At 41.3% G+C, this 22,372-nt stretch overlaps 1 protein-coding gene across 1 annotated transcript in view; it reads left to right on the forward strand.

Moving 5' to 3' along the window:
* Positions 1–14,167: 14,167 nt before the first annotated feature.
* The window catches only part of LOC133492775 (matrix metalloproteinase-16-like), a 53,097-nt gene continuing 44,892 nt past the window's right edge, over positions 14,168–22,372 (forward strand). The window contains exon 1 of the mRNA XM_061805427.1: positions 14,168–14,682. Coding sequence (XP_061661411.1) covers positions 14,554–14,682 — 129 coding nt within the window. The 5' untranslated portion in view covers positions 14,168–14,553. The remainder of the gene's footprint in view (positions 14,683–22,372) is intronic.

Raw genomic sequence — 22,372 nt, forward strand, 5'->3', positions numbered from 1 at the left:
CATTTACCCACCAGATTCTGACCAAATGTTTTTGATCAGAACCAGGTTGCAACAAACACAACTTTTATCGATATGTGACACAATATATGAAGCATTTCCAATGTTTTGTGTTTTTGTTTTTGTGTCTCAGGGCTGAATTGACTTATTTTAGTGGGGTAAATGTATAGGACTTACAATATTCTTGTATTTCTGGTCCAAAAATTCCGAAACCTTGTTCATGCACTGGTCGTGTAAAGTATTTGTCATGGTCCTGTGCGGGTGCCCGCACGGCCAGGGAGCGGGACCATGACAGAATTTGCCATGTCCTTGATGACATTGCTTATTATGTAGTTTTTTTTTTTTCTTGAGGGTGAAGGTGTAAACAAATTGCCTGCACTGGGATCGATAATATCTAAATCTGAACACCTTGTAGCTGTCGTCCTTTGTATAGTTCTGGTTTAACAATGGACGGCGAGTAATTTCTCAACATCAGTCGGACTCATTTAAATGACGTTAGGATTTGCTGTTTTATTGTCCATCATCAACTCACAATACACTATAGCATTCCTGGTCCTGCACAAAATTAAGCCGACATGGCAAAAATAAAGCAAACCACAATATATTGTTATCACAGATAATGAATTGTCTTGTGCTGGCAATACATGTACAAGACTGACATCATTATGAAAAACTAAGTATTTTCATCACAGGGCTCATTTTTCGACCGTGGCTACTTCACTGACATATAAATTCACTTAGAACTGAACTTAAAAACTGTTTGACCTCCTTTTCCAACATCCTTGATCTCCAGCTTGATCCATCTACTAGTACACTCTTTGTCCTCACTGGTGGGACAATTCAGTGTACTATCAAAATTACTAGGACAGACTAACATTACTGTGTCTACTAGTAATGGGGTTTTTTTTTCCCCCGCCACAATTGGCGTCTACTATTAGATAAGATTTATGCACACTCTAGCAGGACAATTTAGGATACTAGTAGAACATCTAGATGCTCCTAGCAGGACAAACATTCACTAGTTGACATCTGCCCACCACCAATGAAACTAGTAAAATTGACAGTGTCAATACTAGAACCAGTAGCACAGAGTTATTAACTAGTGGAGTTTTACCACATAGCAGCATGTAGTTGTCCGATTACTATGCCAAAGTTGTCCAACATATGAGAGAAAAGAACATACAGTACTAGTATTTGGACCTTAAGCACATTATCAAGAATATTGAAACATATGCGCATTTGTACACTATCATGAATCATCAGTTTGCGGTCAAGGTGATGCAAAAAATTACTTGTAAGACATTCTACTTGAGTACTGAATTGCCTTATAAGTAAGAAATAACACCGTAATAACACTACATAAAGCTTAAGATGGGTATCAGGTTTATAAAAATAATAAATAAATAAAATGGATCTTTTGCCGCAGAACGTTTGTTATTTCACTTAGCGGCTCACCCCAGCAGCTGCCTTGTGTTTCCAAAGGTTCCTGCACCGTGACTGCATTATTGACTCGAGGAACATCTAGCCTGCAGCTGCCTTCACCTCACAATACCGATGCAGACTATCCGTAAATGACCCAATAAGATAGCTCGGCCATACCTGTCAGTCCAAATGGAGCAGATGAGCAGCCCGGGTGCTTATTAGCCATTGATTGCACCTCTTGCTGCGATTGCCCATCACCATGTTAGATGCAGTTTTTAACTCCCAGGTGTAGCAATCTCAAACTGGGCCAGATGAGTAATATTGCCCATAGCCACGTGTAGCACTGACAGCAAGATAGCATGCCAGTAAGTGTTTGGCTCATGAACAGGGGCCACCAATGGAGGAGCACATTCACTAGATTCATTACAAAACAGAATGGGAGCAATTAGGAATTGTTACAGGCAGATATTATTGTTTAGTTTCTTTAATGGGGATTAATGGTGCTAATGAACCCAGTGTCTCTCAATTCCATGGAGTGAGCATTTAAGAATGCACACACACACATGCATGCAGGCTACTGCATACTTCTGGGTTGGGGGATAGCAAATTGTTGCTGTGAATGTCATTAATGCAGTCAGACACAACAACAACAAAATAATGAAATAAAAGATTCTTCTTTCCAAATGGAAACCAGATATGGAATATGACAAGTGCTTGTACCGCATTTGCTTACTCTGTCCTATCATTCCTTTTTTTTTTTCTTCATCTCCCCGTGTCCCGACAACAGAAAGGGTTGCGGGACACGGGGAGATGAAGCCAAGAGAAATGTGAATACTCACCACCCAGCCAATTATTATGCTTACCAGGTTCCAGACTGGTAACCATTATCCTTGTACCATGCTGGTGTGTGGTGGATTGTCATGCATTAAAATTGGGGACATTGGTGTGGGTGAGCCGAGGCAGTAAGAGGGTCGATGATGACTCCCAACAGTCACCCCAACCGCACAGCCTTCTTCATGTCGTCCACATCTTCAAAACGTGTCTGCTTGGGAAAGAGGAACAGCACAGCAATGTTGTTTTTGGTCAAGACCTGTTGGTTGTTCAGGATACATGTGAATAATCAAATCAAGGGGAAGCAGCTACAAGTTGTGCTGCCATAACTTTCACTTCTTCTAAGACTGAATAAATGCAAACGTAGCAGCGGATATTTGTAGATGTACAGGTTGATCATGTAGCAAACAGAACTCATAGTTTGTAGTCGTCTGGAACTTTTATGTCACACCTCGTATGTTTATTTCTTCCCTGTGTTGACAACCTCCAGCTTCGAAATCTTCAATTTACAGATAATGACATTTTGCAAATATCTTCAGCCATGTGCTGGAGACAGGAGTGACCTTTCAAATGAATATATCTTCTTCATTTGATAGATTTGTCGTGCAGAATGCCAACAGCAGTGCTTCCACTGGCATTTTGATAGGCTGAGAGCTGTTTATCACAGCCAGCTCATCATCCTTCGAGGGATATCGCTGACATGTTCTGTGTACTCGATAAAACCCAAACAGACCGTTAAAAGGCTGCTTTCTCAACTGGACTCAAAAGTGATCACTGAATCCATAAAGCCCGTGTGCTGTTGGTCATACTTATGTAGTTGATTATCTGTCTCACATGCTTTCTTGTTGCCTGGCATGATGGATCTGGATCAACCCACTGACATCAGATATTTAATTTTACACTTTAAGATCAAATGAATTTTATTATTGTACTGTCAAGGTCAATATTGTAAAACTGCATTACATCATAGTAATTCTCCATGTGTTTCTCAACTAAATTTCCCTATATTTCCCATCTGATTTAGTAAAGCACTTCTTAGTATGATGTAGTACAGTTGGACACATCTGCTCTATATTATACTGAAGTTTTGGAAACGGTTGAACTTTACAATATAACGTCTGATGCAACAGTTATCCTAAAACCTGTGTATGTTACCCTTGGGTCAAATTTTTCAGAACTTTAATTTTGACTATCACAGCGATCTCACACGGTTATATTTAGGACTGTCTCCAGATGACTACAGTTCAATGGAGGTGTCACTGTCTAGAGCAGATAAATAAATGGATGAATCAAATTTTTCTTCAAATAAACCACAACAAAACTGAGCTAATTGTTTTTGGTAATACAAAAAGGATTTGCTCATAGAAGAAGACCAAGTTCAAAACCTTGGTGTTCTAATAGATGCCGATCTGACTTTCAACAGTCATATCAAATTAATTATTAAAATTGCCTGTTACCATCTGAAGAACATATCCAGAGTGAAGTCTTGCATGTGTCAAGCAGACCAGGAGAAGCTCATCAATGCTTTTATCTCAAGTAGATTTGACTATTGTAATGGTCTTCTGACTGGACTCCCCAAAAAGAGCATTAAACAGCTGCAGCTCATTCAGAATCCAGCAGGTCAGTTTCTGACCAGAACAAAGAGGTCAGAACAAATAACTCAAAATCTAAAAAGGTCTTTACACTGGCTTCCGGTCAGCTTTAGAATCGATTTTAAACTTCTGCTAGGTCCTGAATACAAGAAAGAAATGCTTATGGAATACAAATCCAGTGGGGATCTTAGATCGAATAGTGGAGCGCAGAGTCCAAAGCAAATATGGTGAAACATGTCACAAACGAGGCTCGAGGGCGGACCCAAATGCACGACTCCAGAGGCAAGCAGGTAGTGTACAGAAAGCCTTTATTCGGTCTGTGGTCAATGATCAGCGAGTCAGTCAGGAAAAGCAGCAGCAGTATCAGAAGAGGCAAGCTTACTAGGATGGTCAGGGAACAGGCGAGGGTCGGTACACGGTAGGTCAGGTATACGGCAGTGCGGGAACGAGGCATGAGAATCAACGATCTGGCGGAGGACTAGTTGTCCCCCGTGTCCTATAAGTACCGGGTGTAATCAGCCAAAACAGGGGGCAGGTGTGTGGCGACTAATTGGCTGGCCACGCCCAGCCTGGGCAGGATGCCAGGTGCAAGACAAAACATTGATCTATTATGCTGCACAATCTGACTTGCTTACATTAATGACAGCTTTCAAAATAATGTATAATATAAAAAATAAAACAAAAATAAAATATAAAAAATCTCTGACTCTGAAGTTTGCCGCTAATAGCTCATGTAGCCCTTCATACGATCCGTGCTCACGAAGTAGCCCTCAAAAAAGTTGGTGAGAGCATCTGCCTTACAGTTCTGAAGACTGCCTTTCAAATCCAAGCCCCACCTGTATGGAGTTTTCATGTTCTCTCCATACCTGCGTGAGTTTTCTCCAGGCACTCCGATTTTTTACCATACCTCAAAAACATGCATTAATTGGAGAGTTTAAATTGCCCTTAGGTGTGATTGTGAGTGCGACTGGTGCTTGTCTATATGTGCCCTGGGATTGGCTGGCAACCAGTTCAGGGTTCAGTTCACCCCGCCTCCTGCCCGAAGATACCTGGTATAGACTCCAGGACTCACATGACCTTTGTGAGGATATGCGGCACAGAAAATGAATGAATGCAATGATTTATTTGTTTGACTTACATGCTTTTAATCACGTAAAGCACATTGAGTTACCTCGTGTATGTAATGCACTATATAAATAAATTTGCTTTGCTTTGCTTTGGTAAATTATGAGGCAAACGTTGGGCAAAGCCAAAGGACTTCAGGTGAGTGCAGCAACTTTAGACAAATGAATAAATATTAAAATCTTCTGAGCTGAATTGAGCTACCTTAAAGCCCAAACTAAGTTTTTAGTCTGAGAATCATTCTTTTTGTTTTTCTTTACTTTCGTCAGGGATGTCAAGATCTGAGAATGGCACCTGTAAATTAAATCTGTTATCATTGTTGAGTTTATAACATTTCATCAAACTTAGGTTTTGATACTTTTTTAACATCTGCCTTTAAATACAAACATCAGTTTCAAATCTGCGTAAAGTTTTGGGTCGATATTGTCAAACAGTCTACCTGTTGTTTTGTCTGAAAATATTTTAATTTGGGAAAAACAAAAAAATGAAGAAACATTGCGACATATTCACATGACTGACAGTCATGTGTTATTTATAGTCAACTGTTTGAAAGTGTTGTGTTGAGGAAAAAAAAACTAAATGCCATGGACACACACGGAGACTGGTGCTTGCCAACTGATTAATAATTTACCAGGGAGGGTCAACCAATATTGGACTCCTGGTCTTAAATGTCAATATATGTGTAGTGGAGGAATGAGGAGGTGGATCTGACCTATTATTCAACACATCATCCTTAGGTTAGGTGCTGTGGATATGAAATATTATCTTCTTTGTAATGTTTGAATATATCTAATACCATCGCAGAAACACTCAGTGATGGATCGTCCCCCTCAGTTCACTTCCAGTTCTTGTTCACCTCAACATGCTACAGAAAAGATGTCGAATGCTGCATGTTGAGCTGTGCCACAGCAGAAAGCTGAGCAATTCACTTATCGTCCGAGTCTGAGCAATTATGATTGATTATAGCTCCCGCAAGCGATTCACACAGCCGACTCCCGCTGTACGAGATTGGTTCTTGGCTTTGGCTGGATCCAGGAAGACTTAAAAGCTATACTTTTACATGCAATGTCAGGTTATTCTATGTCAGGGCTGTCAAACACTTTAGTACTGAAATAAAATTAAACAGCAGCACACTGATCAAACAAAGCCATTTTGTTTTAGTTTTACTTAGTTAAGTATTCATCTGTCATCATCATCTGTCCATCCATCCATTCTCAATACAGATTGTCCTGTTCAGGATCAGGAGGTTGGATTTAGTCTTGTTTCATGTAATTCCTTGCTTCCCTTGTGGTGTTTGTTCATGCCTTCCTATTCTGTTCTTTATCTCTACCGATCAGCTCCCTGCCACTACTTGTGTCGTGCTCTGATGTGCCTTGTTTTCTTGTCTATTATTTAGATCCCTGTTTTCAATCAGTCAGTCTCGGTCCATATCGTTCCGTGTAACATGTCACATGTTAAATTGCTAGTTGTCTGTGGTGCCGAACATTTCCCCCATTTTTCTGTCGCATTTTATCATTTGTTTTGGAATAGGTTTAGTGTTTTTCATAACAATATTTATTTTTTAAAACTTTGCAAAACTTCATCACCAAAGTAGAAGTTCTAACAACAAGACACCAATAACATCTCCATCATCTTTCTACATGCAGCTATAAAGCATTGGCCTCACAGTTCTCTCGCCTGTGTGTCTGCATGTTCTCCCCATGCCTGCGTGGGTTTTTTCTGGGCACTCCGGTTTCCTCCCACATCCCAAAACATGCAACATTAATTGGACACTCTAAATTGCCCCAAGGTGAGATTGTGAGTGTGACTGTTGTCTGTCTCCCTGTGCCCTGCGATTGGCTGGCAACCGTGTTCAGGGTGGACCCCGCCTCCTACCCATTGACAGCTGGGATAGGCTCCAGCACTCCCGTGACCTGTGTGAAGATATGTGGCTAAGAAAATAGATGGATGGATCTTTCTACATTCATATTAAGCAAATGTGTTGTTAAACGTTTGTTAACCAAAAGAAATAGACAGTTTTCTCTTATTCTAGTCAGCCTCTGGAATGACCTAGACTGACCCAGTAGACATGACCTCGTACCTGCCTCCAGGCCCATATTGGACATGTTTTCTATAATGAGATGTCTGGAATCTGTTCTATGATGGTTTGGTTTTGGATTGTTTTGATTGCAAATAGTTTTGTTTCATGTTGTCTTGTTTTCTTGTGTCCTTTCTTTATGCATCCCAGCCTGTGCTCATTGGCTCAGTCTCTCAAACTTTTCCTGTTAATCCTGTTCGTGAAATACTCGCGTCATATCCCACTGTGGCTTGTTGCCTCATCAGTCTAGTTGGGTTTTGGGTCTTTAGTCTTGGGTTCATTGTTCTACTTCAAGTGTCCTACGTGACGTCACATTGACCGTCTTTGGTGTTGAGCGTGTCCATTGTATTCATTTTGTATTTTGATCCTGCTGCTTCTTTGCCTTTTCATGAATACTTTTTGAGATTCGCCTTGCTCCCTGGCGTGCTTTCCTTTGCTTGGATCCCTTTTCCCTCCTCACCACCACAACGACCCCCAATTGTCACGAGACTGGAGTCTTGCTTTGAATTAGAGTTTGTTTAGGTTGACGTAACTTTTGATCTATATTCTTCTTCGCCTCTTAACTCCCCTTAATGAGGCAGGAACACATTTGAAACAAGTGTCACAAATGATGAGAAAAACGAGAATTTCAAGATTAAAAACAGTAATAATCCTTTGATGCATTTAGTGTGCTGGATTCTCGTGGGACGCTGGATGTCATCTGTTAAGGTAGTCCATCTTTTGAATGTATTGTGAAAATCCAAGAGAGTATTATTTGAATGCTTGCTGAAATCATCTAGCATGACAACAGTTCAAATTCAACTTGTCCCCGAAATAATATTGGTCAAATTGTATGACTGCAGTGACGTTTAACTTGAGGAGGTCCACAATGCCAACAGAATGGGTTGCCTTAACCACTGCAAGGCAACCTAGACGCATGCATGCGACAGCAACTCCCATCAACTGCTGCTTTGACCCTAACTCACAAGACAAACTGTCATGAGGGAGAGCCACATTATGTTTGTGTGTGTAGATCTTGCATCAGGGTTGCATCATCGCTTATTTTTCTGTACATAAATAAATCCTCCAATCTGAGGATTATAACGTCCAGTCTGTTTGCGAAATGCATCGCTTTGTTTCAGACTGGCTCAATTCTATGCTTTTTTTTGTGGGGGGGGGGGGGGGGCAATTTAATGCAGTCTGTTCAAATGTTTTACTTTTGCAGGACATGATTTTCAATCAAACTGACTCAAATCAGTGTATTTCATATTGTAGGGATTGTGTACCAAAGAAAACCAGTTTTACTGACCATTAACATTCGGAGTAGTGAATAGAATTACAGCATGGGCAATATTGTTCGAGATGGAACGCGGTCATTGCCTTGGCGCTGCTCATCCCTGCCTCTGTTGTCCAATTGAACTCATTAGCTCTGTTATGGCATCAGTTCTGCCTTTTTTTTCCCTCTCCCCCACAAGCACAAGTTTAACAAACAAACTGTTGGCCGCACTGAGTCAGACGGAGAAGTGAGAGAGTTGGCCAACAGTGCCAAACGACCTAATTCCCAATTTTGCTGCTGAGTTCACTTACAGAGATCATAGGTTTTAGGCCAACAAGTGGCTAGTTGGCAACATTTTTGTGTAGAGGTGTGGTTGTTTTTTGACCTCATCGTCCATTATCCAACACCCTTTGGCCTGAATTGCTGACAATTATTTTGTCAGTAAATTAAAAAAAGACTTTAAAATATCATTAGTCTGTCTGTCATTATGTCCAAGTCATGAGTAATTACTTTTCCTGAAATAGTTTGACCTGATTTGGGATATAAAAAAGTATTTTTAAAATGAGACTCACCGATTTCGGTGTTAATTAAAGACTTTCAATTGTCCGCAAGTGTGAATGGTTGCTTGTCTTTACTGTATGTACCCTGTTATTGACAAACAAAACAAACAAACTGTACAACAGCAAGTTATTTTTTCCACATTTACAAGGGGACTTGGAACTTTGAAACCACCCTGAGATTTGACAATATCTTCTGCTTGATTCAGCATTTAACTGGGAATTATTAATGCAGGTATTTTGAAGAAAGCAAATACCGTACTAAAATTACAGTGAAGAAAACAAGTATTTGAACACCCCACTATATTGGAAGTTGTCCCACTTAGAAATCATGGAGGGTCTGAAACTTTCATCGTAGGTGCATGTCCACTGTGAGAGAGATAATCTGAAAAGAAAAATCCAGAAATTACAATGTATGATGATGATAACGATTTATTTCTGTGATACAGCTGCAAATAAGTATTTGAACACCTGAGAAAAAACAATGTTAATATTTGGTACAGTAGCCTTTGTTTGCAATCACAGAGGTCAAACGTTTCCTGTAATTGTTCACCAGGTTTGCACACACTGCAGGAGGGATTTTGGCCCACTCCTTCACTCAGATCTTCTCTAGATCAGACAGGTTTCTGAGCTGTCGCTGAGGAACACAGAGTTTCAGCTCCCTCCAAAGATTTTTTATTGGGTTTAGGTCTGGAGACTGGCTAGGTCATGCCAGAACCTTGATATGCTTCTTATGGAGCCACTCCTTGGTTTTCCTGGCTGTGTGCTTCGGCTCATTGTCATGTTGAAAGACCCAGCCACGGCCCATCTTCAATGCTCTGACTGAGGGAAAGAGGTTGTTCCTCAAAATCTCACAATACATGGCCGCGGTTATCCTCTCCTTAATACAGTGCAGTCGTCCTGTCCCATGTGCAGAAAAACACCCCCAAAGCATGATGCTACCACCCCAATGCTTCAGAGTAGGGATGGTGTTCTTGGGATGGAACTCATCATTCGTCTTCCTGCAAACACGATTAGTGGAATTATGACCAAAAAGTTCCACTTTGGTTTCATCTGATCACAAAACTTTCTCCCATGAGTCCACTGTATCATCCAAATGGTCATTGGCAAAGTTAAGACGGGCCTTGACATGTGCTGGTTTAAGCAGGGGAACCTTCCGTGCTATGCATGATTTCAAACCATCACGTCTTAGTGTATTACCAACAGTCACCTTGGAAATGGTGGTCCCAGCTCTTTTGAGGTCATTGACCAAGTCCTGTCGTGTAGTCCTGGGCTGATTCCTCCCCTTTCTAAGGATTATTGAGCCCCCAAGAGGTGATATCTTGCATGGGGCTCCACTCCAATTGAGATTGACCATCAAGTTTAGCTTCTTCCATTTTCTAATGATTGCTCCAACAGTGGACCTTTTTTTCACCATGATGCTTGGCAATATCTCCGGAGCCCTTTCCAGCCGTGTGGAGTTGTAGAATTTTGTCTCTGGTGTATTTGGACAGCTCTTTGGTCTTTGCCATGTTACAAGTTTGAGTCTTACTGATCGTATGGGGTGGACAGGTGTCTTTATGCAGCTAACGACCTCACACAGGTGCATCTGATTCAGGCTAATACATGGAGTGGAGGTGGACTTTTAAAGGCGGACTAACAGGTCTTTGAGAGTCAGAATTCTACCTGACAGACAGGTGTTCAAATACTTATTTGCAGCTGATTAAAAAATCATACATTGTGATTTCTGTATTTGTCTTATTATATTATCTCTCTCACAGTGGACATGCACCTATGATGACATTTTCAGACCCCTCCATGTTTTCTAAGTGGGAGGAATTGCAATAAAGCTGGGTGTTCAAATACTTATTTTTCTTCACTGTACCTTGCCTCTCCCCCAAAGTCAGTTGCGATAGCTTACTTTGAAGCAAATGGGTGGAAACATCCAGGTCATAGTCTCTTAAGTGTGTTTGCCCCTTACACACCTTGTTCTAAATATGCAAATCACTGATAGTGTCTAGATTTAGAGAGAAAGAATCTACAGTAACTTGTGCACAAACATCTGAAAACACAACTGTCAATGAATTAAATGACAGGCAGCATTGTCTTTACCTCTTGCTGTACTCAAACTATGGATCCAACTTCTTGACACATTCTAAGCTTCCAACATTGTTTGAAAAAAGCCTTTTCTAGTTCAGCATGACAGTGCCCCAGGGTCCCTAAAGGCGTTCTTGGATGAATGTGATATGGAGGAATATGAAGGCTGTGACCCCATCAAACACTTCTGGGGTAAACTACAGGAAAGGTCTTCCCATCCAACATTTCTGACCTCACAAGTGCTTGTCTGGGAATGAGCAAAAATTCCCCACAGAAATACTCCAAAATATTGTGGAAAGTCTACAGAAGAGTGGAAGCTGTTATAACTATAAAACAGGGCTTGTTGGGTCAGTGCGATTAGACAAATTAGACAAATGAAAACATCACTTTCCTGGAAGAGGAATATATGTGGTGTCTGTTGGCAGTGATGTTGGTCATGAAGTTATTTTTACACCTAAATTGCCCATTTCTTTAAACAAACGCCACCACACTCACAGGACATGCACACAGGCGTCATGGCTCTATTTAATAGAGCAGCAAACCGCTTTGTGTGAAAAAGGACTTGGAAGGAACTGTAATCATTTTAGTGATGAGCAGTCATCGGAGCCAGCGAGCCAGATGTGTTGACTTCCTGTATCTTTCACTTCTGCCACCCAATTCAGATACTGCAACCATATTCTGGTTTGATGATGGGATGTGTACACGATGACGGGGAAATTGAATATTAATGGTAAGTTCTAATCATGTGGTCCTTATGATTTCTGTTTGAAACCAGGATTCCGTGTAATCCTCCTGAAACAGAGTAAATTATTCACATTAAAATTTAAAAAAAGCGATAAGATCATCACTTCATCTCTAAAAATAGCAGTCACGCTAATTAAACAGTTGTGATTTCTGCAATGTCTTGATGACAGTACTACATAAAGCCAAATTAGCATTAAAAGTAAAGTTTGTTTAGGGTTTAACTGATATTGACGAATACACTTTAGGTCTTCATTAGCAGCTACACTGTGGTTCATTCCTCTTCTCTTTTCCCATTTCTCTCTCCATCTTCTTTCTTTTTTTTAATTCCTCAGTGCGAAGAACCAGACGGAAGACTCTTTCATGCTGCCAGGAGATCCAGAAGGTCTGACCAGGAGCAGATGCAGCAGTTATGAGACAGAGTCGTGTTTGGAGAGGCTTTGAGAATCTTGGCAAAGCTCAGCGCTGGTGGGTGGACCAGTTGGAACAAGGCAGAACCTTTCCAAAAGGGTATTGAGGATTATTGAGTGTGAGAGGAAATCATTAAAGAGAAGGGAATGGATGGGAGAGAGTTTGGGACTGAAGGAGAGGAAGTTAAAATGAGAAAAAGTCAAGTCAGCCAAGTAACTTGGAAAAGATCACATAAGAAGAGCATATAAATGAAGTACATGTCACACATTAACACCACTTAGTCACTGTTTAGTGCAGTAGTCTGTTCCCTTAACCAGGCCACATGTCATTTTTTATTCTTTCATTATAAACCATGTGCAAATGTAAGTGACCTGAGCAGTCATTTAATGTCCTTAAAATATAAAGACACGCATGCAGGCACACATTCACAAATCAAGCAAGCATATGTTTTTATTTGAACATCCCAAGCCTCATGGTCCTTTGCTGCTGGATGGACATGCCGTACCCACAGTATACAATATATTTTGTGAGTGTCTCACACTATTTGTTTCTCACTCTCAGGCTTTTTCCTGCTCTGTGTCCCCCCCAAGTCGTCTGGCTCTCTTCTTGTGGTTCGTGCATCTCGCTTCTCTACAGTTTTCTCAACAGCATCATCTGGGTCTGTTTTAATGTCTGCCTCATTGTTATTTGTCCCTATGGTGCAGGAAAAAAAGGGTGTAATGTCCTCCCCCTATTCATTATAAGCCTTGGAGGAAAATAAATTGAGAGGAGTACACTGCATTCCAGCAAATCAGTACACATAAATAAAAAATGATTATAATGGGCTATTGTTGCACACTTGCTTGGTTTCGTGTTGGAATAATGTTAACTAATGTTTGCGAGAAGTGTGTCGCACGTTCCACGCTGACAAAACTCCTGGCCCCAGCGTGCCCCTGTACCCTTTACTCTGATATTGATCTGGAACCACCACTGTTCATCCCATTATTTTTCAATGGGGTGCTGAGATTTAAATGAGTTTGGAAGCGTTGCTTTAAACCCATTCTTGGGCAGGGTGGCAATTTTTTGGCCTTATTGAGATAAAAGTCTCCTAACGGGTCACAATCAAGGAAATAACACTTCTTTTTCATTTAATGCATTAAACAAAGGGCAAAAAAGATGTACCCTCTCGCGGGCACTGTCCCAAAACTGGGACGGGTATGTTATCAGTTCTGTGAAGTGGTACATACTAGAGATGTTTATTATTTAATTCTTATTCTAGAACGACACTTACGCATTACTAATACTTATGGATTAGCATTTTGAAGACAAACTTGGTTGCATACTGACCTTTCTCCCTTTCTTCTCTTGGAAAACGCTCCATGTGTACTTGAGGCAGCCATGTTGGGTCAGGAAGGAAAGGGAAATAATTCCGTGCTAACTTTGGCCGAAGACTTATCCTCTCCTGATACCAAATTATGGCTTCAAATTAAAACACTTAGATGTTTTGATATACTGAAGGATATAATGCGTGAAAACCATGATGTCCCAAAAATGGGACGCTGCCCACGAATGGGTTTTTAAATTCAACGGGGCCACTCGTTTCCCTCTAGTGGCCATTAAGAGGAGCTCAATGAAAATGTCAGGAATCAAAACACTGTAGTACATAAACAACACAGACAGACGTGCACTTTTGAATAGAATCAGGCTGACAATGCTTTTTCGTCCCCTTTTTTAGATTAATGTACAAATGTAAAAGTAGATATACATTGTTACGAATAACTCACTGTCCCCCCCCCACTACAATACAAACGTACAAAATATTATACAAACGTATTCCTTGTCATGTGTAATGCTTTGTTTAAAAAAAAAAAAATAGCAAACAGCACTAAAATAGAATATGCACCAAAAGCGGGCGAAAGTGTTGAACAAAGGCTATGTCTGTGGTTGTGGCGAAGAAGTGAACTCCAATTGTTGTTGCCTGACGTCGCGCGAGGAAACAAAGTCACACGCATTTTGCTGTCAGGAGTACATGTATTATTTTTTGGGGAGACGTTTAACACGATTGAGATCGTGGATGGTGGATGATGGGGGGGGGGGGGGGGGAGGGTGCTGGTGTTTGCTGAAGCCGCGCATGCGCATCGGGTGGGAAGTGCAATTGAAAACGAGCAGCTATGCCGCGTGAGGCAGAAAATCTTTGGACGAGGCTCGCGACAACAGCCCACACACCGGAGGACTGACCCGGGGACGGCGGCACCGGGAGGCGGCTGGCAGTCGCCATTGTCCCCACATCCTCCCAGGTTGAGGTAACACACAGTGTGGTGGGCTGTTGAGCGAACTCGCCTCATCTCCTCTCCCACCGTCCTTCACCCCGATACATCCACGATGTTACCGCTGGCCGTCTGAGGCTCGATGAGTCCCCCCTCCCGGTTGTTTGTGCCGACCGCGAGTCCAACTTGAAACCGAGACGAGAAGCGACCAGCAGCGGCGCTCACTATGGTTTTATTGGCGGCTCGCAGCAGGAGATGTCTCGGTAGCTGCCGGATGGGGACGATATGCCTTCAGCTCTTCTTGTTGTGGATTTTATGCGCAGTCAACGGAGAGGAGCAGCCGTTCAGCGTGGAGGTAAGAAGCGGGGGCATCACCTGATGTCAGTCATCCTGGAACAACAACAACAACATCACCATTCAGCCTTTGGTAAAATCAGCAACTTTGCTCAGCTTTCACGTGTATTTCACACACGTTTCATTGTGTTTGCTTCAACAATGGGCTCCTTGTGCGGAAGATCATGCTGTTTTTTTTCACCCCTACTTTTGAGCGTGAGTAAATGACATTTATTCTCCACCCAAAAAAAAAAAGAAAAGATATTTGATGTTCTGTACTCTGAGAAAAAGGAAATACAGTTATTGTATATAATTACAGTATTCCACAATAGTCTGTAATTCATACCACAAATGATATCCTCACAAATCCATGTAAACGATGGGAAAAGCTTTTATCAAGAAATGAAAGACTGTCGGGCCCAAATAAAGCTCACTTGCCGTTATGAGCAACACAGTGATGACGGCGGAGCAACCTAATTGTATGGTTAGGACGTGTTGTCATCTTCCATTGATTTCTCAAAACTGTTGCCTTCATGGGCACTGCTTCAAATCTTGTTGAAGGGAAAAAACATTTGAAAATTGCTAAGTGTTTGGGGCATTTGCATGTCTACTTTGCAGTTTTGTGTTTGAATCTTGCATAGATTTTCTCTGGGTACTCCAGCTCACGCACAACCCAAAGATTTCTCATGTATTGCATTATTGTTTTTTTCCAAGATGTATCTTTTACTTATTGGTTCATTTGATTCATTTGGAAAGTGGAATGACAGTACACAAATGAAAGAATAATATGGTGTCAGAGGGATCAATGCAAGTGTTTTGGGTGACTTTTGACTATAACCTCCACGAGCACACAAGAGAAAAACCACCTGGGTCAGTTTCCTGCCAAACTGATGATCAAAAGTACAAATTTATTGCCAAAAAAAGCCTCCCTGCTACACGTGCCTATAAACATAAGAAGAATCAATCAACTTTAAATTCTAATGGTTTATTTTTCAAACATTCAGCTGTGCTAGATATGTCAAGCCAAAACACACTTCCACCTTAGAGTAGCTTTTGTTTTGTTGTTTTATTTTAATTTTTTTTTCACTGATCCATTTAGTCTGTTTACAAATCAGCCCTGCCTTCGCAGGCGAGCCTTCACATGGACATCCTGTCGTGTCTACTTACGCTTATTCAAGTAGTGCATCAACACATTACCATGATTTGCAAGTTTGGCGTGCCGCGCTCTCCTCTGTTCAGAAGAAGACATTAATTTAGTCCAGATGCTGCAGGTTATCCGGTTAAACGCTCACGATAAACATAAGCAAGGAAAACACCACCATTGATTTTGACTGACCAATCATATGCTTTTATTTGCATTTTTTTTAAATATCTGCTCTTATTTAGCTATTTTACAGGAACTGTTTCAATGTGAGCTGCTTGGTTATTCCAAATATTGAATGGTAACAATTAGATTGTTTGAAATTGATATTTGGTTCAGGCAAAATGGAGTGCAAGACTTAGCTGCAGCCGGGAAGAGATTCAATTGGTTCAGCTAGTTTCAACTCATTTTACATATATAGATTATTATACAAATATAGTATTAAAGTTGAAATTTTGATATCGGAACAGCAGTACTTGCCAATTTGGTGTATGCAGTCGTGGGTGCGCCCGGTTTATAGATCAGCTTCCACTTTGTGCCTGTTTTTGCATCATCTCCTTAGTCTTAAAGTAAGAGTTTGGCACAATAGAATCTAAGAAATATGTAAAGGCTGATTTTCTTTTGGCTTCATCAAGCCGTGATTTCCAGCTCTCACTGGAGCGATTTTCAGCCGAGTGTGAACCGGCTGGGATGAGAACCAGCACCTCCAAATCCGAGACTATGGTCCTCAGTCGGAAAAGGGTGGTGTGCCCTCTCCAGGTCGGGGATGAGATCCTTCCCCAAGTGGAGGAGTTCAAGTATCTTGGGGTCTTGTTCACGAGTGTGGGATGAATGGAGCGGGAGATCGACAGACGGTTTGGTGCAGCGTCGGCAGTGATGCGGACTTTGTTTCGGTCTGTTGTGGTAAAGAGGGAGTTAAGTCGAAAGGCGAAGCTCTCAATTTACCAGTCAATCTACGTTCCTACCCTCACTTATGGGCATGAGCTGTGGGTCGTGACCGAAAGAACAAGATCCAGGATACAAGCGGCTGAAATGATTTTCCTTCACAGGGTGTTCAGGCTCTCCGTTGGAGATAGGGTGAGAAGCTCGGTCATCCGGGAGGGGCTCAGTATCGAGCCGCTGCTCCTCCACGCATTCAGAGGAGCCAGATGAAGTGCCTGGGGCATCTGATTCGGATGCCTCCTGGACGCCTCCCTGGTGAGGTGTTTCGGGCATGCGACCGAGAGACCCCTAGGACAATCCAGGAACACGCTGGAGAGACTATGTCTCTCAGCTGGCTTGGGAACGCCTCGGGATCCCTCTGGAAGAGCTGGAAGAAGTGGCTGGGGAAAGGGAAGTAACGGTATCCCTGCTAAAGCTACTTCCCCCGTGACCCGACCCGAAAAATCGATAGATAATGATGGATGATTTTGGGACACCTCAGTTTGCCACTCACTTCTCTTTCCACCCCAAAAAAGCCCCATTGAGGAGTGCGATGCTGCAATCAAAAGGCTCTTTACAGCCACTTTCAGGATGACTGATGGTCTCATGATGCTTGTGGAAAGTGCTTAGTGAGAAATTTGGCTCTGTGCATCTTTACTGACTACACTCTCCCTCTGGTTACTGAAGGTCTTCCCTCTAAATAACAAATATTGTTTGTTGTGGAAGCTCAAAACTGAATCTGCTCAATAATTGCTGGTCAGTGAGAACAGCTTGGCAGACCTGGTAAAGCGTGGTAAAATTGGCCTTTGTTTGCCATCAATATTCTTCCTTTCTTCCCTCCTTTAATTTGGATTTCTACGGAAGCTGCAGCCTGTAACTGCTTGTTAAAATAGTTATTAGTCTTTGTAACACATCACTCCAGCAGCACTAAAGATCTGCTCGTCCACTCCGACTCCCTCATTTTATCGAAAAGGTCCCCGGCTTTTGTTCTGTCCTCTAAAGCTGTTGAATAAAAAAAAAAAAAAGTTGTACAATTGGCACAGTTGGACATATTCCTTTTCTTACTTCCTTGTTAATTTTAGGTTGTGCTTCAATCCAAATCACTTTAGAATAACTCCACAGGAACAGGTTAAAGAAAACAAAACAAAAACACTCAACCTTCCACCATTGAGGAACTTAATCCTCAAGCCTTGAGTTTTTATTTGGAAAAAAAAAAAGATGCATAATGGCCAGGGACAGTCTCTCTGCGTGGTCAAAACTGATATTTCAATACCAGATCAGAATTGTAATACCCAGAGGAAGAAGCCAGGCTAGGTTTAACTAGCGACAGTGTGCCACATGCTTTCACTGAATTTAGTAGCACTTACAGTTAATTACTCTGCTAATTGCGTTGGTGCTTATGTGGTGACAACGTATTGACACAATATTGACGTATTATTCACCGTGTGGAAGTCGTCTTCTCATTGTATTTAAATATTCAAGTAATTAGACCTTAACGCGATTTCGACAACCTGCAGCAGTTCACGGGCGCTTTGAAAAATCCACCGTTTAAACATTCATATCTCATCCTTCAAAATGTCAGGAAGCGGCTTTGTGGATACTCATAAACTCTTCAGGAGAGCTTTTTTCACTTTGCTGACGGTGACAATAAAATTTTACATCTCAATATAGGTAATCTTACGTCTCGATCCTTATATTAACATGGATTTAATGGCATAAAATAAAAGATAACTAAAAGTATAATAAACCCCAAATATCCTGTGGAAAAATACCATTTAAAATATGTGGTAGATACAACTATCGTTTTTGTTGGTGTTCTGAATATATTGTAATCCTGCATAATACACTTGACCTGGACAGCGATCTGATCAGCATGATTGGTATTGGCCGATAATTAACATTTTATGCTGATTGGCTTTGTCATAATTCACTATTCCGATCAATCACGTCATTGATAGTGTGCAGTACATTTATCCAACCATCCATCCATTTTCTTCACCACTTATCCTCACGAGGGTCGTGGGGAGTGCTGGAGCCTATCCCAGCGGTCAACGGGAAGGAGGTGGAGTATAGCCTGAACTGGTTGGCACCCAATAGCAGGGCACATAGAGACAAACAGCCGCCCTCACAATCACACCGAGGGGGAATTTAGAGTGTCCAATTAATGTTGCATGTTTTAGAGATGTGGGAGGAAACCGGAGTGCCCGGAGAAAACCCACACAGGCACGGGGAAAACATGCAAACTCCACACAGGGGAGTCCACGATTGAAGCCGGGACCTCAGAACTGTGAGCCCAATGCTTTACCACCGTGCCGCCTCATTCCTTCATCCATCCATTTTCTTAGCCGCTTAACCTCACAAGGGACACAGGGAGTGCTGCAGCCAATCCCAGCTATCTTGGGGCGAGAGGCAGGTGCACCCTGAACTGGTCGCCAGCCAATTGCAGGTGTACAGTGTATTATGTATCCAAAATCTAGTTTATTTTTAGCCTTGCCTCATGTCTTTTGACGTCATTCATGATCACTGGGCGTTGTCAAATCAAATGCGACTGGATACACTAGTTACCACGGCCAGGACAACAACAATGGATCGTGCGTGTCTTGCCTTGGTAAAAAAAAACACAAAATGTTGGAAAAAACGTGTGGTGATGGTGTTCACCGATGCTCGGGAGAAGAGATTCATTAAAGTATAGCTTTAGGTAAATTTAACCCGCCTTCATTGTTCATACAATGTGGCTGTAGTCTGAAGTCATACTAGTCACAGAAAAAACTCACAAATAACTACTCTCTAGAAGCACACGCACACTGCACATATTCTCTTAATTGAACACTGCTTATAATTGTGATGATAGCAGTTGCTTCTCTCGTGCGTCACCCCAGGTGCGCCTCTCTCAGGCATGATCAATCAACTCATGCTCAACCCAACTATTACATTTGTTTACCAGTTGGATTGAATGTCAATTGATTAGTCATGTCAGATGCTAGATTTGTGGAGCAAGAAAATTGACCAAATACTCCACACATCACAAACAAAAATCGAAACGACAAAGGGCTCTATCGTCCGTCCATCCATTTTCCATACCACTTATCCTCACTAGGGTCGTGGGCATGGTGTAGCCTGTCAACAATCTTTGTGCGAGAGGAGGGGTACACGGTAAACTGGTCACCAGCCAATCACAGCGCACATATAAACAAACAAGCATCTGCAATCACATTCACACCTACAAGCAATTTAGAGTCTTCAGTCAATCTACCATACATGGTTTTGGGAGGTGCGGGGAAACCAGAAAACCCACAGAGACACGGGGAGAAAATGCAAACTACACACAGGCGGGGGCCAGGATTTCAACCACGGTCCTTATAAGTGTGAGGTAGATGTGCCAACCAGTCACTACCGTACTGCCAAGTTGTATTTTACCGTAGATATTTTTGTATCCCAGTAATATCACACTGCACTACTAAACAACCAAAGGATTTTGTATTTCCTTAACACATCAAATGTCCAATGTAATTCCGCATAATATTTAGCTACAGAGTAATTTGTCAGCATTATATGCCTTTCACTGTCAGTATTTTACAGAGCGGCACCAGGTGCGTACTCTTACGCGATGTCACACTCTAACGTTTAGATCTGAACCACTGTAACCTCTAGAGATGCGTAATTGCCACGTTGTCCGAGACAATGTGCCGTGTAAGCGAATAACGCCATATATGAACACGTACATCCTTTCTTAGATGCATGAATGATGAGGTTTGACAACGATGACATTTGTGGAACGGTATTTTAAAACGCACAGGTTGAAGGAAGACACTCAATGATAACCTCCTCAAAAGCATCTAGAAAATGCAATGTGCATCAATATATATATATACGTACTGCATAAGGCACATCCTTATTATTGGACCTTGTTTGTAGTGTGTTGTGGTGACAAAAGACCCGTTTTCCTTCAAGGCAGGTTTTCCTTACAAAAGTGCTGTCTGCTTGTTTTTAACACATTTGTCATTTTATATCTTGCTGTCTTTTGCCACTTGAAATGTCACAATTGGCTTCTAAAATGTTTTGAAAAGCAGAGTGGAAATTTTCCAACATCACCCACACTGCACCTGTGTATTCTTTGTTCTTACATGCAACCACAACTAGTGACACTGCCAAAAGAAAAGGAATTAAACCATAATTTCATAAAATGAAACGACAAAAAGATTTTTATAAGCACCCAATATAGTAAGTATCTTTCGGCTTGTCCCTTTCGGGGTCGCCACAGCGTGTCATCTCAGATGAACGCACATATATGTTTGGCACAATTTTTTTACAATATAATCCACGAATTTAATACTGGAGCTCCTTTTTGTTGTTTTTATACGATATTCTTCTAATTTACATGAGAACATGTGTCAGTCGCCACCTCGAGTCGTTGTCACTATTTCTCTAATGATGGGGTCTCATCTTGTTGTCACAGTTTATGTTACGAGTCTTGAGACGTACTCTTGTAATGTGAATAAGGAGTATCAAACCTGTGTATGTGTAGCTTCATCCCATGCCCAAAGCTGTACCACACATTCTATTTGATTTTGGGCTTTATTTAATGTTAAATATAATCAAACACCATCCAAGCCTTAGCAATTGCATTTTCTTCTGACTGAGATGTCAGATTTATTTCAATCGTAACTGATGTTAAGGCATTTTTGATCGACTGTAATTTCTTGTGTACAATGCCAAATTTGTTTTTCTTCAAAGAAATTGTTACAAATGAGTAGTGCACTTTATACTTAGGTATAGGGGAAAATGAAAAACAAAACTTTTTTATAAATGCATGCTGCCACCGAGCCGTACACTTTAATTCCAGGATGTCACCCCCACCTCGAGTTTATCAAAAAGGCATAGCTTCCACTTTTATTACAATATAACAGGGGGTACATATGAGTGCATATACTGTGCATACAGCTGTGGTCATCCGATTACATACCCCATCAGAATTTGTGAACTGTCTTGTAATTAATTTTTTTTAATATGACTTGTGACTGGACAACGGTGATCGTTCATTTCTTTATGTTTATGTTTTGTTTAATTAAAATGCTTTTCTGAAATACTTGACAAATTAATGAGAATCCCATTAAAATAAAACGTTTGACCTGGCCCTTCATGTTTTCTTTAAAGAATCTTTCAAATTCTGCCTGGGTAATCAAACATATGAGTACAATTGTGTGTTTTCTCATCTACCAAATAAAAGTAGGGCTGTAAATTTTAAAATAGGAGCAGTATTACGTGTTCAAATAAAGTAATACTTGATGTTTTGTTCATATGGGGAAAGCAAAACCCTGCATTGTAAAAATCAAGTATACTACATCGAGGCGTTTTCCAGAATTTTTAGGTCAACTTTGGGGGCGTGTATTATTATACATGGGTGTGACTAATAAATGAAATATTTCTATGTCGTTTTTGAAAGTGCTGTAACTGTTCTGCTTTTTTCCCCCACTGCTAATCAGCGACCGCAATGCAATGCACGTCTTGTGTACGTCATTTGGCTCATGTTAGAGAACAGATTTTGTTGCCACTGGGGTGTCTGTGTCAGTATGTTAGGCTCTGTCTTGGAGACATACACAACACCTGTGGTGACCTTAATGATTCATACTGCCAGTCAGATGCACAGATA

Source organism: Syngnathoides biaculeatus, chromosome 19 (assembly GCF_019802595.1).
Source record: "Syngnathoides biaculeatus isolate LvHL_M chromosome 19, ASM1980259v1, whole genome shotgun sequence".
NCBI lineage: Eukaryota > Metazoa > Chordata > Actinopteri > Syngnathiformes > Syngnathidae > Syngnathoides > Syngnathoides biaculeatus.